Source organism: Podarcis tiliguerta (assembly GCF_965153285.1).
Source record: "Podarcis tiliguerta genome assembly, chromosome: 12".
In the NCBI taxonomy this organism is placed as follows: domain Eukaryota; kingdom Metazoa; phylum Chordata; class Lepidosauria; order Squamata; family Lacertidae; genus Podarcis; species Podarcis tiliguerta.
The window spans coordinates 36,681,613-36,697,848 of NC_139545.1; the positions used below are offsets into that span (position 1 = coordinate 36,681,613).

At 40.1% G+C, this 16,236-nt stretch overlaps 1 protein-coding gene across 2 annotated transcripts in view; it reads left to right on the forward strand.

The window, feature by feature from the left end:
- Positions 1-16,236, forward strand: part of MALRD1 (MAM and LDL receptor class A domain containing 1) — a 215,766-nt gene that overhangs the window by 38,935 nt on the left and 160,595 nt on the right. For both annotated transcript variants that reach the window (XM_083405973.1, XM_083405974.1), the window contains 9 exons: positions 1,946-2,153; positions 3,175-3,321; positions 7,055-7,164; positions 7,915-8,094; positions 10,715-10,829; positions 12,351-12,497; positions 13,436-13,588; positions 14,154-14,259; positions 15,690-16,057. In XM_083405973.1, coding sequence (XP_083262099.1) covers positions 1,946-2,153; positions 3,175-3,321; positions 7,055-7,164; positions 7,915-8,094; positions 10,715-10,829; positions 12,351-12,497; positions 13,436-13,588; positions 14,154-14,259; positions 15,690-16,057 — 1,534 coding nt within the window. The remainder of the gene's footprint in view (positions 1-1,945; positions 2,154-3,174; positions 3,322-7,054; positions 7,165-7,914; positions 8,095-10,714; positions 10,830-12,350; positions 12,498-13,435; positions 13,589-14,153; positions 14,260-15,689; positions 16,058-16,236) is intronic.

Sequence of the window (16,236 nt, forward strand, 5' to 3'; positions counted from 1 at the left end):
TTCCTTCCAACTTATTTTTTTAATAGTACTTTTTACTGAGTATATTGTACAGTACAATGTTCCTTCCTACTTTTCATCCAGTTGTGAAATTCATGCCTTATTTGAATCTTAAAAGGAGCATTATTTACAAACAATATGGTTTTTTGCGCATGCATATATATATATATATATATATATATATATATATTCTGAAATTGATTGAGCAACTGCATTAACTGAACTGCTTAGGAGATAGACTAGTCTGTGCATTGTGGATATAGAGTTCAGAGAATAAAAGCAATGAAATATCTGACCCTGTCAAATACCATCCTTGATTCCCTTTTCTTTTCTTTTCATTTTTAAAGTGTTTAAAATAAAATCAGAAAGCAGCATTGGCTGAAAAGGGCAACCAACAGTGCTTACCTACAGTGGTACCAGAGGTCCGTTCTTAACCTGAAACTGTTCTTAACCTGAGGTACCACTTTAGCTACTGGGGCCTCCCGCTGCTGCCGCACGATTTCTGTTCTCATCCTGAAGTAAATTTCTTAACCCGAGGTACTACTCCCGAGTTAGCGGAGTCTGTAACTTGAAGTGTTTGTAACCCGAAGCGTCTGTAACCCGAGGTACCACTGTATTTGGATAGTACTTGAGCTGGGATCTGCTCTGCAATTCACCTCAGTGTACTGTGACTTACTCTGGCCCTGTTGACACAATTATAACTAAGATTTAGGAAGGTAAAGTACCTTATTTCACGTCTGTAGGGGTTAAAGGCCTATAGGAAGGCTCTGACTGAATTTTAGTGGGGAAGCAAAATGGATTATATACTGATCTCTTGTGAGCTTTCCAAAGAAGGAGATTTGTAAAGATAGGAAATCTGAGTACTTACCTCTCCATCCCTGCTAATGGCTTTGGTGTGTGTTAACTTGTCCTTTCTTTTTGCACCAGCTGTCATTCAGTTTGCTGTAATATTGAATATATTTCAACAGTTCATCATTTTAAAGGGCTCTTGAATTGATCCGCTTGTGTATATTACACAAGTGGAAATTATGTTAGAAAATGGAGTTACATGAGCCTGTTTGGCCTTTACGAAAGTGCAACCAAATCAATATATGCGTGTTTACTGGAAGTTAGTCCCAGCGACTTCGTGTGGATTTGTTCCTCATAAGCAGCCAACAATCTTAACAACTTTTAATTGAGCATTGATTGGAGCCCCTATGTGCATTATACACATGAATGGGCATCATCTGCAGAAAGATGCTTCAGGGCTTCCCCTGGCCCTGAGCTCATTCAGCTTTTTCTGGCTCAGTATCTGACACCTGGGCAATGGGCATGGATATCCGCAGGGAAAACCCTATATGGATAGACCTTTAGGTGTTAGGCTTTCAATGAGAACTAGAATTTTCCAGGATTGGGATTCCAGCTCATGTGGAAGGCACGCAAATATTCATGCCTAATACATACACATTAGATAAGTGGCAAGGGGAAGCCAACAGACCACAGGAGCAGTCATGCAGCCCCATAGCCCCTTCATGTAATTCATGCATGAAGGCAGCTTAGATTTCACATAGAAAGAATTTATACCCAATCCAATTGGTTAACTGAAGCATAGGCTTGTTTCATATAGTATGCAAGCTATGGCATATACCACACATGTCCTATATCATGTACATACACTTTTACCATTATTATGTAATGTTAGCACACTGTCCTTTAACGGCTTGTGTGGATGCGCTGCTTGCATGCTCATGTTGCACAAAATTGGGCCTGTGTGAATAGAAAGTGCATTAAATGTGGTGCATGAGTAATGACTTTATCTGTGGCTCATGTCCTACATTAATCAGGATGTTAAAAGAGGTTGCATGAAACACTGAGCAAATACATTAACCATGTTAATACCTCAGTTTCCATTTGTTCCTCTTTCCATTGAAATAATTTGGTAAATATAAAATAGTAACCATTCTTGCAGCTTCTTTTAGAAGGAACAGTCGAAAGCAACACGAGCACCATCTGCCTGCATCACTTTCATTTTGTGGGAAACACGACATCAGAATTGCCAGAGGTTTGTTCTTCTGAACGATTTGCTTGTGGCAATGGCCAATGGATTGACAGTAGTTTGGCCTGCGATTACCACCTGGACTGTTTGGATGGAAGTGATGAAGATCCAGCAGCTTGTGGTAAGTTAAATCACCTGTTCCAAAGATGGTACAGTGCCAAAAGGACTAGTGAAAGCATTTACACTACAGAAAGGAATATTAGAAACAAACTATAATTTAGCAATAACCAGAGTTTCCCTGAGTTTGAATCTAACAGGAAACTCTGGTCATAGTTTAGTGTTACATCTGAATAAGACTAATGCATATTCAAGCCTAAATTAGTAAATTGAATACAAGAACATTTCAGTGTTTTAGAACCACTGTTGGGCTAATCCCTTACTATACAGATAAAGGTACCCCTGCCCGTATGGGCCAGTCGTGACCGACTCTAGGGTTGCGCACTCATCTCGCTCAAGAGGCCGGGAGCCGGCGCCGTCCGAGGACACTTCCAAGTCACGTGGCCAGCGTGACGAAGCTGCAACTGGCGAGCCAGCACCAGTGCCGCACACAGAAACACTGTTTACCTTCCCGCTATAAAGCAGTACCTATTTATCTACTTGCACTTAGGGGTGCTTTCGAACTGCTAGGTGGGCAGGAGCTGGGACTGAACGATGGGAGCTCACCCCGCCGCGGGGATTCGAACTGCCGACCTTACGATCAGCAAGTCCTAGGCACTGAGGTTTTACCCACAGCGCCACCCGCGTCCCTAGCCTGACTGCAATTATGGTATAACTGCTTTTCAGGTGTCACTCCTGGTTGTTTTTATATTGAAAAAAGTATGGTTTTACAGTACTCATAAGGGCCTTTTTGTGTATACGTGCCAACTGAGATTAATTAGGAAACTTATCCCCTACTTTTAATCTTCAGTTTAAGATCTTCATATTGAATAAAGACTTCTGCGTTAAATTTATTGCAGCAGTTGGCAATAGATGTCTTAAAGTCTTCACATAGTTTTCGTTTTAAATAAACTTTTTCGATTTGAATGTGAAACCCCAATAGCTGCTTTATTAAGACAGATTAATTTAGTTAATAATGCAGTAACATTTTTGTATCAGTTTCCCACCCACCCCCTTGACTCTATTTGTGTTTCTGTTTTCAATAGCAAATTACACTCTCTGTGACTTTGAGTCTGACCTTTGCGAATGGAAGACACTGAACACAAAGGATGTACAGTGGAAGATAATGAAAGCACAAACTTCTGGGGATTCCCTCCTTCCTGGAACAGATCATACAACTAGCAGCAATAAGGGTGAGTCATGCTTCAGCATTTTTCTGAGCTTTCAAGCACATTGTATGTATATATGTATGTATTAACTTTCAAATATGCAGTCTTGGGGTCCAAGTTACTTTGTATTTCCAGTGGCTTAAACATAAACAGTATGCTTTTAAATGCATATATTGGCAAAAAATGCACATTTAAATATGCAGTTTGTTTTAAAAATTCAGATTAATACAGTAATCAAACAGGACAGAATTATAGGTAAAACCCCGTGAAAGTAATGTGAACCAGAAATAAGACACATTCACTCATCCCTACTGTTGCTGTCACTGACTGATTTGCCATTAGGCACTGCCCAATGTGCTAATTATTACCAGCTCTAAGGTTAGTTCTTCTTTCACTGGGTAAAGGCAGACAGCTATTTGGGTCATGTAGAATGATAGCAGTCAATCCTAAATGCCCCTGAATCAATGAGATTTAGGTCCACCTAATCACAGAACCATAGCACTGGAAAGGACTCTGGTGTTCCATAATATTGGTCATTTTGGTATACCATTTATAGGTAAGATGTAGATTTCTGTGGAAGCTTGCCAGCTGGTTTTTGTTTTTGTTTTTAGTAGAACAGTACCATTGTCATCTAAAATGCTCCATTCTAAAAACTCTCAAAGATGTTATCTCCTACATAGTGCATATCTGTAGTCACTCAAATCCAAAGGCTGATAGTTTGACAGTCCTGATTAGATCTTTAATTAAGTTTCCCTCCTCCCACTAGCACAAATAACAATGTCAAGCCTGTGGGCTTCTTGAGAAAAAATACAGCTCATGCTTTGGGCTTCCATGATCTGTAAGACTGCTAACATGCTTTAAAAGTACTAGCCTGTGCTGGCAGGTTGATGAGAGAAACTGAATAACATACATAATAGATGATTCAATGTGGTTGAGAACAGATAATGTCCAAGTTGAGATGATTATATCTCACTATAATAGACTGAGATATGAATAAGCTTTTTGCCCATGCATGCAGCCTCTTCACTCCTTCCTTTGCAGCATGCACAATCAAACCAGGAAGCCCCTGATTAATCATAGCTCTCTGTTTAATTTGAACCAGGAGCTTCTAGAGCAAGCCACAATATCCAACCAACTTTAAACCATGGTTTAATCTTCTGGCTTGTTCTGAAGCTGATAACTAGTTACTTGGTTGGAATGAAATGGGAAACTACAATTAGTTAGAACAGGGTGGTTCTTCCCAAAGCCGGGTAAACGAAATGCTGGGCTTTGGGAAGGAGGTGTGCAGGGCTCTCACAGGGTCCTAGAATTCCTTCCCAAAGCCTAGTTAGCATTTTCCCAGCTTTGGGAAGGAGGTGGGTGTGCTAAGGCACCCTGCCAGAGCCTCATGCCTCCTTACCAAAGCCTGACACCTCATCTTTTATAAGTAAATGAATGATCATTTTTCGTGGAATGTTTTCCTTTTTATCGCAGAGCATTTAGTGTGTGTGACACACATACAAATGGCATGCATGTACAATTAGCTGCACATACAGCTAATTCAATGTATATGGGTAATTGCTGCTGGTGTCCGTCTGTTTCGGGAGACAATGGAGGAGTGTGCTGTTGGGGGTGAAGTCAAACGCTTGGAAGGTTGCAGTGCCTACTGTGGTTGCAAAGACTGATAGAGGAGACACATGTTTTGTTGCAGTTGGGGCTGATGAAGGCATCCAGTTGCGCTGCTATAGATGGAAATGCTGTGGTGCATACCTGGCATACAAATCCTTTATCCGTGCAAATTATCATGTAGTGCTTCAATAAGGAAGAATAGCAGAACATGGGTGCCCATTTTTGGGCAACGGTTCCACACGATTTGAATAACTTTAAATTATTCTTTTTAAAGACAATTTTCTATTAGTGGCATGCATTAAATCTCTCTAACACATTCAAGACCAAGTAGCACTGGTCTCATGTAGCTTTAAATTTGCAGTTCTCTTACAAGTGAAATAATTGAACCAAAATAATGTGCTATGGTCTAGTCAATTTCAGCACCACATGGGACCAAGAGAAACGGTTGTAAATGAGGGGGAAAGGCATTTTCATTACAATGAGTTTCATCTCTTCCTCCTGATAACTTTCAAAGTTATCAAGCTATTGTTGCTTGTTCAGGACTAGAGCTTCATTAGCGGTATATATGCACTAGTTGTAATGCAGAATTTGCTTTGTTTGCTCAATTTAATTGATCGTCTGTGCACTACATTAATTCCAAACATAGTTTGCAGCACTGTATAGGGCAATGGAAACATACTTTTGTCTTCCCAGATGAGACCTTATGTACTCTGCTGTTTTCTAGCTCTGAAAACAAGCCTTGTGCTAATAGTGGGAGATGGGTGAAAAGGGAGCAGAGGGGCCTTCAGCATCAATCAGCGTTTGAGCAATAAACGCCAGAGTGATCTCTTTGAGTAGTGCCAGTGGAAGAAGAGTACTTCGGGCAAAGCGATTAATCACTCCATGACTCAGCATGTAATGTCTCTTTCGTTGGTTTAAAATCTAATGGCCAAAATAGATGAGATATCAGGGGATCCATGATTAGCTCTCATGCCTTTTATTTAAAGTTAAAAAGCAGTCCTACAGGATGGTGGTGGAGGGGATGGGTAAAAGTCTGATAGGAACAGTGGTGCTGGAAAGGATGAGAGGGTTAATAGCCCAAGAGTCAGCCTCTGAAGTATACTGAGAATTTACAAAACTTACTATTACTGGGTACAAATATAATAAACAACAAGAACTTAAGAACCTAAGAAGAACCGTGCTGGATCAGACCAAAGGCATCTAGTTCAACATTCTGCTCTTACAGTGGTCAACTAGATGTCTATGGGAAACCTGCAAGCAGAAACTGAATGCAGTGTTCTGTTGTTTCATACATGAGCCTTGAGTTTGTGTGCTGTCCCTCCCCACTCCTGGTGTGGCCGTGAGGAAGAGATCTGAAATTTCAGCTTCCAATTTAATCTAACTGCAGTTAGCATTGTTTTTACCTCTAAACTGTGGCTAATCATAATTATGATTTATTGAAACAAGGAAGCTTCATAAACTATAGTTTGAAGTTGGCTTGTTTCAGTAAACTATAGTTGAGATCAGAAACGGGGGGGGGGGGATTCAATTCAGTTCGCACTTTGTGAAATGTTATCTGAAGCAAAAAAGGGTTGTCCTGTTAAATTTGCACTTCTTTCAATTTTCCACTTGCAGTTCTCCAGCCAAGCGATGTAAATAAAAATATGTATATTAAAGTGTGTGTAAAAAAGCACAGAATGGTGAAAATGATATACATAAAAGCATTATACTGGGGAAAATTGCTTTGCGTGTGTGTGCATTAGGCAAAATTCTATACAAAAATGCATGTATTTGGGGAAATTCACGCAGAAATGCTGATGAATTTTCACAGGCTCTTAAAGAAAAATGCAAACTGATGTGGCAGTTTCACCAATACCTAGATAAGAGTAACCAGTTTGTCCGCATTCAGACAATGCATTGTTGTTCATTAAAAATGGAAGCAAAAACTTCTGATCTTCTATGCCAGAGGAGAGGGGAGGATGACGTGCTCAAGCCAGAAATACACCTAGGCTTGTATGCACAGGACATAATTTATTTTTAGGTCTGAATAAGACCTTATCAACAAGGCTTGAAGAAGAATGTCCCCAAGAAGTGCATTGAAGGCATGCTCATGTCATTTATGTTTTCAGGCAATGAATGTTCCTAACAACCTCCCTATTTTATATTTCAGGAACCTTTATTTATGTGACTGGCTCACCGGAGGCAAACACTAAGCCTATAATTTCTCACCTCAGCAGCCCAGTCTTTACAAAACTCTCCAGCAATGCTCTATATTGCCAGGTAACTTTGTGATATTTCCTTGCCATCCTTTGCATAAGCAGTTTTTGTCTTCCTGTTTAGCCAACTGAATTAGACCATATGTTGCTTTTAGCCCAGGGTTGGGAAACATGTAGCCCCCTCCAGATGATGATAGATTACAAGTCCCTTTATCCCCAGGCTGCATGATCAGTGGTTGGGGATAGGAACTATATACACCAACAACATCTGGAGGGCCAAGCCCAGTCCTAGCCCAATCCACCCCAACAGCAGCCTGCAAGATGCCCTTGGGCAGGGTCAACACCAAATTTCAGGGGGTCTTTGGTATGGTATAACAAATGCCCTCACCCCACTGTCAATGTCCCTGCCAGTGCCCCTGCCGACACTGGAACTCACCCACCCCACCCCTTGTGTTCCCCATCTTCCTCTTTGCTACTGGCTCCTTCTCTGTCCCCCCCCACACACACACTGCAAGAGGCACTGGCATCTTCTCTGCCAGCTCTTGACTCTAAGAAAAGGCCAAATAAATGTTCTTCTTCAGAACCGGGCATTCTGAGGAATGCCAGTGCTGCAACCTCAACGTTTTCTAAGTATTTGACAATAACAAATTAAAAGCCCAGTCAGTTTTGGAGGGGAGACTGGAGGATGCTTGCAGGTCAGTTACATTAGATTTGTGATTAAAGGGTACATGGAAAGATACTGTGCATTCATAGTTGATTGTTTTGTGATCTATTGAAGGGGTTCATAATTTCATTTTAAAAATACTTCCAACAGATGAGATTTTGGTATCAATTGCCCCAGGATTCCCAGCTGAGTGTCTTTCTTCGAACTGCTGTTGATGGGAATTTGCAAAGCTTACATAACTCAAAGCCTTTCAAGAGCACAATGCAGTGGACAAAAGCAAATGTACTTTTAAGAAATATAACTGGCGATGAAATTATAGGACCTTTTCAGGTAAGCCCCTTACCGGCACCTCGCAACTTCCTCCCTTTCCCTAACAGTGTGCAAAGGTGGGCATAAATGGCAGCTCTGTTGCTTAGGTTACCAGAGCCTTACCAATAGGAAGTTGTTGAAGCCAAGGTTTATTGAATTGTACTTGGCTATGGCTTCTGACTCAAAGGCTTTTCCCACTCAGCCACTCCTTAGCTGCATTCCTTTGTGTAGATTAGTTTTTTCCTAGTCTGAGGAGCAGAGAGTTGAGCAGCATAGGAGAGCAGGCGACAATGCAGGCCTTTAGGCCTTCCCACTCCTATCTAGGGGGTGTTATACCCTGTTCACAGTGCCCCAAGTTGCCATACATGTGTGTTAATAACTTGGCAGCTTCCCCACCAGTGACAATTATGGCATTGTCACTGATTGGCAATGTTTCTCTAGCCAAATTCTTAAAATGACATATGAATTCCTCAGAACACGTCACTGTCGTTCTTCCCTTCCACCCCAACTCTCTGTGATTCTAATGTGGAGTCTGCTGTTGAGATAATGTACCATAAAAAGCACCCTTACTGCACAAGCCCACTTCGCTTCATCCAGGACACCATAAATATTTATAGCGCAAGAGAGGCTTCTGTTTTAAGCATTGTTCTTCAGTCATATTTCACTTCTATGAGGCCCTTAAGCAAACAGCTATTTCTCAACAGCGCAACGCATAGCCCTCCAGTGACCCCCGCAATAAAATGTGGCTCTATTTGTTAGCTGTCAGCCATTATGTGTTTACACAAAATATCACAACAGATATTATTTCTCATTGTGAAAATGCCTTGTTGGCTTCGGTGGGGATGGCAAGAATGAATTAATGGGAGAATCAAACTGAATTGCAAACAACAACTTCTGCTCATCTAGAAAGCCATGTAACTCAGGCAGCCTATTCTAACATCCCGCTAACATGGTTGCTGAGGCCCTGTTGTATGAATTGGGTATTGGATGTAATGACCTTTTATGGTCCCTTCCTTAGCCCTTGAGATGTTTGGATGGTGGATGTTTGTGCTTTGTGAAATTGACCCCTTTTCTACTTGGATTATGCACTTTTTTATCCTATTTTTCAGTTGCCTTTCTTCTTGAGTTTTTACAGTTCAGAGGTGTGGAAGTAGAGAGTAATGCAAACCTTAGACATATTTCTCTCTGTGTGACCTGCATTCCCTTGTTGAGGATGATATATGACTAGCATAGTTATGATGGGCTTCTAAACTAGTCTGATCCATATCCCCCAATCTCCTAAACCATGATATTTGTGTATATTGTATGTGCATGATATTCTTTCAAGCAGTGGTCTTGATCTTGGAATACTGAATAGAATTCTGACTGGCTTAATGCCAGTGTTTTCAAACTGGGCACAGGGTTACTCATACATTTATCACAGGATGAGTACTTCAGTTGTTGGTCCAAGTTTATTGCCCCAAAAGATGCTTCAATTGGTTTGTCCTCAGACCTTCTCTTACATAATGGGGTATTACACTGCTCTTAATTCAGTAAAACAAAGGTTGTGGGATATTGCCTTCTGTGATTTGCGGGCCTGTTCATACTCATCCTGCTCACCAAATGCCATGAGTATACAGTATAGAATCATAGAATCATAGAGTTGGAAGAGACCACAAGGGCCATCGAGTCCAACCTCCTGCCAAGCAGGAAACACCATCAGAGCACTCCTGACATATGGTTGTCAAGCCTCTGCTTAAAGACCTCCAAAGAAGGAGACTCCACCACACTCCTTGGCAGCAAATTCCACTGTCGAACAGCTCTTACTGTCAGGAAGTTCTTCCTAATGTTTAGATGGAATCTTCTTTCTAAGTATGTTGGGTTGTTTTTCACAGCTGAATATTTAAAGAATTTAACAGTTGTCAATTATCGTAGACTTTTTACTATGTCCAGATTTAATGTGTTCCCCTCGGAAATGCTCCGAGGTAAATTTGCCGCTGTTCCTTACTTTGCAAGATTTTCTCCCTGTAGTAATCAGGAAGTAGAATGCATGAAGCACATTCTCCTGTCCTGAAGACTATAAGCAGACCTGACAACATATGAGTAACCCACTATTGGCAAATCTACAGGGAAATTCTATGCCATTTCTATTCCAAGTTCCTTCTGGATAATAGGATTCCTAGTGTGACTTTGGCTGTTGCCAAGTTTCTGTATGAGGTGGCCAAGATCAGAGATCAATTGCTATTAGACAAAAGACTGAAAAGTCATAGTCTTATCATCTGCTCAAGCAGTTTGTGTGCTTTTAATGTATTTTATATGCTATGAAAGTATGTTGTATACATTGAACTCTGTTGGGTCTTTGGACCGCAATAAAGAATTGATTGATTGATGAATGGGACTTACGTTTTGACTTTGGAGTGAGATGATATTTTTTAGATTACATACAGTAGTTCAGTACTAAATATGATTATTAACGAGACTTTGGGAATTGACATATCTATGGTATTGTTGGCTAAGATAGTTGCATATTCTTTTTTTGGGGGGGAAGGGGGGAAACCAGGCAAGTTGCAAATGGAATTTAACTTCAAGTGTATTTAATTTTTAAACACAGAGCATATATGTAAAAGTAGTATTTAATAAGGTTACTTCATTGGTCTTGCAGATAATTCTACAAGCCACTCTTCAGTCAACAAAAGCCTTTGTTGCTGTTGATGACATCAGTATAACAAAGGCCTGTAGAACTAATTATAATTCATTTTCAAGTACTGACCAAAAAGGTAAGTACAGAACAGCATTTTCACATTGGTTTGCTGACCTATTTAATTGTTCTCCCTTTGTTTATGCTTCCACAAAAATATATTACTTAGGCATGGCATAGTTACAGTGCCATTCTATACATGTCTACTCAGAAGTAAGTTCCATGGAATGAAGTTCAATGGTGCTTACTCCCAGTTGAGTTGATAAAGGGCTGCTGCCTTAGTTGGAATCAGCAGGCTTATTACAAGTTTATGAGGTTTAGTGATTTGCTTTTTGTTTGGTTCCATATGATTGATTTTTGTGTGCATATAAAAAATGCTATGATTTTTTTTAAAAAAAGTTTAAATATATATATTGAATTTACCATAAGCTCACAATCGCCATCTAGTGTCATATTTGTATAACGTGCTTAAAACACACTTAAAATGTTATATTTGCAGCTGTGTAGCTGATTCCCAAGTATAGGTTTTTGTATAAGTACCTATGTTTTGAGGATGTCTTAGAATCATGCATGTCAGAGTTTACATTTATGCAGTGGCCAATGGCAGATACTCAAGTATACCCTAAGAAGGGTGGGGCAAGCTTTGCTTGCTTCCATGCTGCCTTACATGCATGTCCAGTTGGTGCATATGCACATACAGTTCTATACATAAAGACTCAAATCAAATATTTAATCTCTAGACTGTATATTGGACGTCTTGGACCTCACAATTTGAGCCTGTATACATGGGCTTGTACATGAGTATTCCCCAATTAGACATAAGGGCCCTATGTGAATAGCTAGCAGTATTCAAAACAGTGAAGGAATATCGAGTAGGGAGTCTCAGTTCTCACCTCATGCAGGAGAATAATTTACAGAAGTATAGTCAGATGTAATCCAATGCAGGAATTACATTATTCTGTGATACAGTATGTGCAGAATTTGGCATGTGGTACAGAATCTTCTGACTGTCATGGAACCTGCAGAATCTAAGCTATGGATTGTAAAGCCTTTGACCATCGATGGCCCAAGATCAGGACAATTTTGCAAGCCTTCCTCCTGATCATACAGCAACAAACATTGAATTAAAACCCCACTACTTCTGCAGACTGACGAATATATTGAATACATTAGTTGAAGGGAAAGAAGTATTGCTAAGGCAGGAAAGGATTGGGGGTTATAGCCAACGAAAGTATACTCACTGGGTGAAATTCAACTATGTTTTATTCAGTGTAAACCTACGGGAATTAATGTGATTAAGAAAGTCATGCCCACTTATTCCAGTGGGTCTACTCTGAGCAGGATTAACATCTATTCTAGTACTGTTTTCTCTGACTGAGAGCTGATCTCCAGGGTCTCAAGCAGAGAGCTTTTCTATCTCCTGCTACCTGACCCATTTATCTGGAAATACTAGGAATTCAGTCTTGGAACTTTTTGCATACAAAGCACCTGCTCTATCCCTGAGCCAAAAATATGGCAAATGTGTTCTGTAGATAATACTTAAAGTTTTATCTGCTGGTTTTTTTCCTGGCAAGAATAAGCAACTGTGTTGTTTTTTAAGGGGCAACAATGTTGGAAACCTCTGATTCTTCATCTCTTTATTGTCCACCTGGATTGTTGGCATGTAAGAATGGAGACTGTATTACTTCTGACAAGTTTTGTGATTTCACTCCTGATTGCCCAGATGGCAGTGACGAAGCCCTGTGCTGTAAGTGAAAACACATTGATCTGTAATTCATGCTTAAAGATCTTTAAATGTGCATGTCAATAGCCTTATGGCTATTTCATTAGGAGGATCAGTTAATTAAGACAAACCACGCAGAAGGTGAAGCACTTTCACCCAGCGTCTTTATTGATGTCTTTGTGTACATTTGTGGCTACTTCTCAGGTTAAAACTAAAATTGAAAATGACTCGTCAGAATAACAGAACCTCAGAAAGTGATATCTAGAGCTTCACTTTTCAAAGGAGGAATTCAGCTTTACTTTCAGCTTTGCTTTCTTAAAACAGTCTTGTCTCTCTCTTAATACAGACACTCACAGCAGGGCTCTATAGTGTTCTAACTGATTTGATAAGGATGATTCACACATGTCTGGCATGTGGAAACAGGAGCAAATCTGGAGCTTGTGAACACACCTATTCAAAGCTAAATAATACTCTAGATCAGGTTTCCTCAACCTTGGCCCTCTAGATGTTTTTGGCCTACAACTCCCATGATCCCTAGCTAGCGGGACCAGTGGTCAGGGATAATGGGAATTGTAGTCTCAAAACATCTGGAGGACCAAGGTTGAGGAAGCCTACTCTAGATCATGCATGGACTTTCTTTGATCCCTTGGTCCACCAATTTGTTTTTAAGTGTACAAGTTGTGCAAACACTGTTTTGTTCATAGAACCAGGTGCTCTTGTGTCTCCCTTCCCTGCGCAGTCGCTTTCACCTCCAAATAACTGCCTTGGAAGGTTGAGGGACCCTCCAGAACAGCAGAGGAAGTAGTGTGGTGTTTGCAGGTCTATGGGGCACCAGAACAGCACTTTCTAACCAAGCACCTTCCAATTCACCTCCCCTTCCAACTGCATCTTGTCCTTCTGTATACACTGTGCTAACCTGTCAGATAAATTGATGCAGACTAAAATAAATTTATATATTCCAGCTGCTAAATGTGACTTTGAAACAGACAGCTGTGGCTGGATGGAAACAGCCAGGGGTGATGCATTTGATTGGGTAAGGAGCTCCAGAAGCAGTCTACCCCCTGCTTTCCAGAAGCAAGCTCCAGCACGGGACCACACCTATAACCAACCTGCAGGTAAGGTCTTACCCATAGCCAGCTTCAAGTGTGAGTGGGACCTCAGCACAATATTCTTTGGTGGTTCCTATCCTATATCAGGGGGTTTCTCTGGGATATTTTCCTGGTGGTTATGGTGGGCAGCACCAGGGGATGACAAAGTCTTGGAGCCACCACCATTTTAATTTCCCACAATATTGGGAGCATTGTAGGAATGAAAATGGTGGTGACTCCTAGACCCAGCCACCTGGCACTTATTGGCAAACCAGGAAAAAAAAGCATTATTTTAAAAGTAAATACAGGACATGTGGCTAAGGTTGCTACATAGTCATGCCAGGCATGATCTCAATCAATCTAAGTACAAAAACCATCCATAGGTGCAATTTTATGTCGGAACACTTTTCAAGGGATGTGGTACAGATATGTATGGCTTTTTTTCTTTATTATGTTTTTAGATATGCGGTAAGCCACCCAGAGTTGCTGTGAAAACCCATTCAGATGGGTGGGGTCTAAATAATAAAATTATTATTAATAATTATTATATGTACTTAGTGGGGAAATAATTTCATTTTGCTCTTCTTAATAGGCCACTTTATGTTCATTCTAAGAAACAGCAGCAGTTTCTCACAGACTGCACAGCTACGAAGCCCAAAATTCAGCCAGGCTGGATCAGGTTGCACAATGACCTTCTGGTATGAATGAAGTTTGATTTTTGTGTTTAGAGGAAGACACGGCTGCCTTTGAAGTGAAAAAAAGGACAGTGTTTGTCATTGTATGTGCTTTGTTCTGCAATATGTGGAATGCATTTTTAGTATTTGTTTTGAAAGTAGATTTGGAGAAATTCACTACCTAAGAAAAATGTTAAACCCTTTGAACACATTTCACATTTAGAGCTTCTACGTCTGACTACTTGGTATATTCTGATTATGGCCCATTTCTACCAGTGTAACTCCTGGTTTATTACAATGATTATATTACATTGATATAGCACCAAGTCTTGCACCACTGCTCTGACATAATCATTGATTTCAAACTATTCAAAGTATTTCATGTGGTAGTGTACTTAATTCTAGGCTGGATCTACACCGACCTGTTTAACGTTATTAGAACAATATTAGATATATTGTTCTAAAATGTTACAGGGCATACTTTTAAAGTAAACCTTTTCTTACCTCTATCAAAACACTGTCTCCCTACTACTAGTTGCTGGTTGCTCTGCAGCACCCTCTGGTGCCACATTTTAATAAGGCATTATGAATGTTAAAAGTAGAACGTCATGTGGCCATATGGTTATCAAAACCATTCCTTAATCCTTAACGTTAAAAATCATGAGTGTAGATCCGCCCCCAGACTCAATTGAATTAAAATCATTTAATTAATATTTTGTGCTATTTAAACAACAGCATCTCTATTATTTTGTGAATTCTAATTTTATTTTGGACTTCAGTCAGAGATCATTTCCTAGTTCTTTCTGACTGGATTGTTTAACGTTCTTGGGGCTATTTTTTCTGTTTTGTTCTTTCTGGCTTCAGCCTTCCAGCAGTCCTTCTTGAAGGAAATAAAAAGAGGATCATACCAGGGTGATTAACAATGAAACAATGAAACTCCTTGACTGTAGTTTTCGAGTTTCTGTATCCTTGAAAATACCTTAGCCATTTCTGTCTCTGTGAGCCCATGACATTTTAAATTCCCTTCAAAAATCCAAAGTCCTCTCAAATTCAAAGTGTTTAAATGATTAAAAATCTGAAGCCTGATTAAGATAAGCCAGTGTTCTTGATCTTATGCACTTTAAATAGCACCAATTGGTTAGACTCATTTTAGCTATAATTCTGCTTAGTATTAATGAACTATACAGATACTGCATTTCTTTTTTGTAAGTAAATCTCTTTATATGCAGTATTAGTATTGGAAGGCTAAAAAAAAGGCCAACAATAATTGTCAGGAAAGACAGTCTATCCTTCTCACATGATTAAACTGCATCAATTCAAATAACAACCTAGTGTCTCAAGCAAAGCATAGGTACACTACAAAAAAGGTGTTTGAGAGCAAATATGGTCTCTCTGTGTGCATTTGTTCAGTGTATTGTTGGCGTTGATCCCTAACTTTTAGACTCCCTTCTCAGGTATTACAACTATGGACTATCAGTTGGAGCAGCGGAAATGCAATTGCTCGTTGATGGACAAAAAGATCCTACAGCCCTTTGGAGGATATATTACAATCAAGGAGATCAGTGGCTAAAGGGTTTCATTCAACTTGGCCGCCTTCCACACCCATTTCAATTATCTCTAGATAAAGTCAGCCTTGGATTTTATGATGGTGTCTCAGCAATTGATGATATAACATTTGAGAACTGTGCAATGCCACCTCCAGCATTAAACTGCGAAGGCCCTGATCATTTCTGGTGCCAAGACTCAAAGGCTTGCATCGACAGTTTGTTATTGTGTGATCTTGTTGATGACTGTGGAGATGGGTCTGATGAAGACAAATGCGGTAAGACATTGAAACATTTCCCCTTAAATTGCAATGGTCAACTTCAAGCACTGAGTAAATCTTATGCTTGCGTCTCAGGCGATATCACAGTTCTGTTCACTTCAGTAGACCTCGCACACTGAGTACTTAGAAGAGGGAAGGATTGCACCTGTAAAGAAACCAAGGCCTGTGGAAACTGA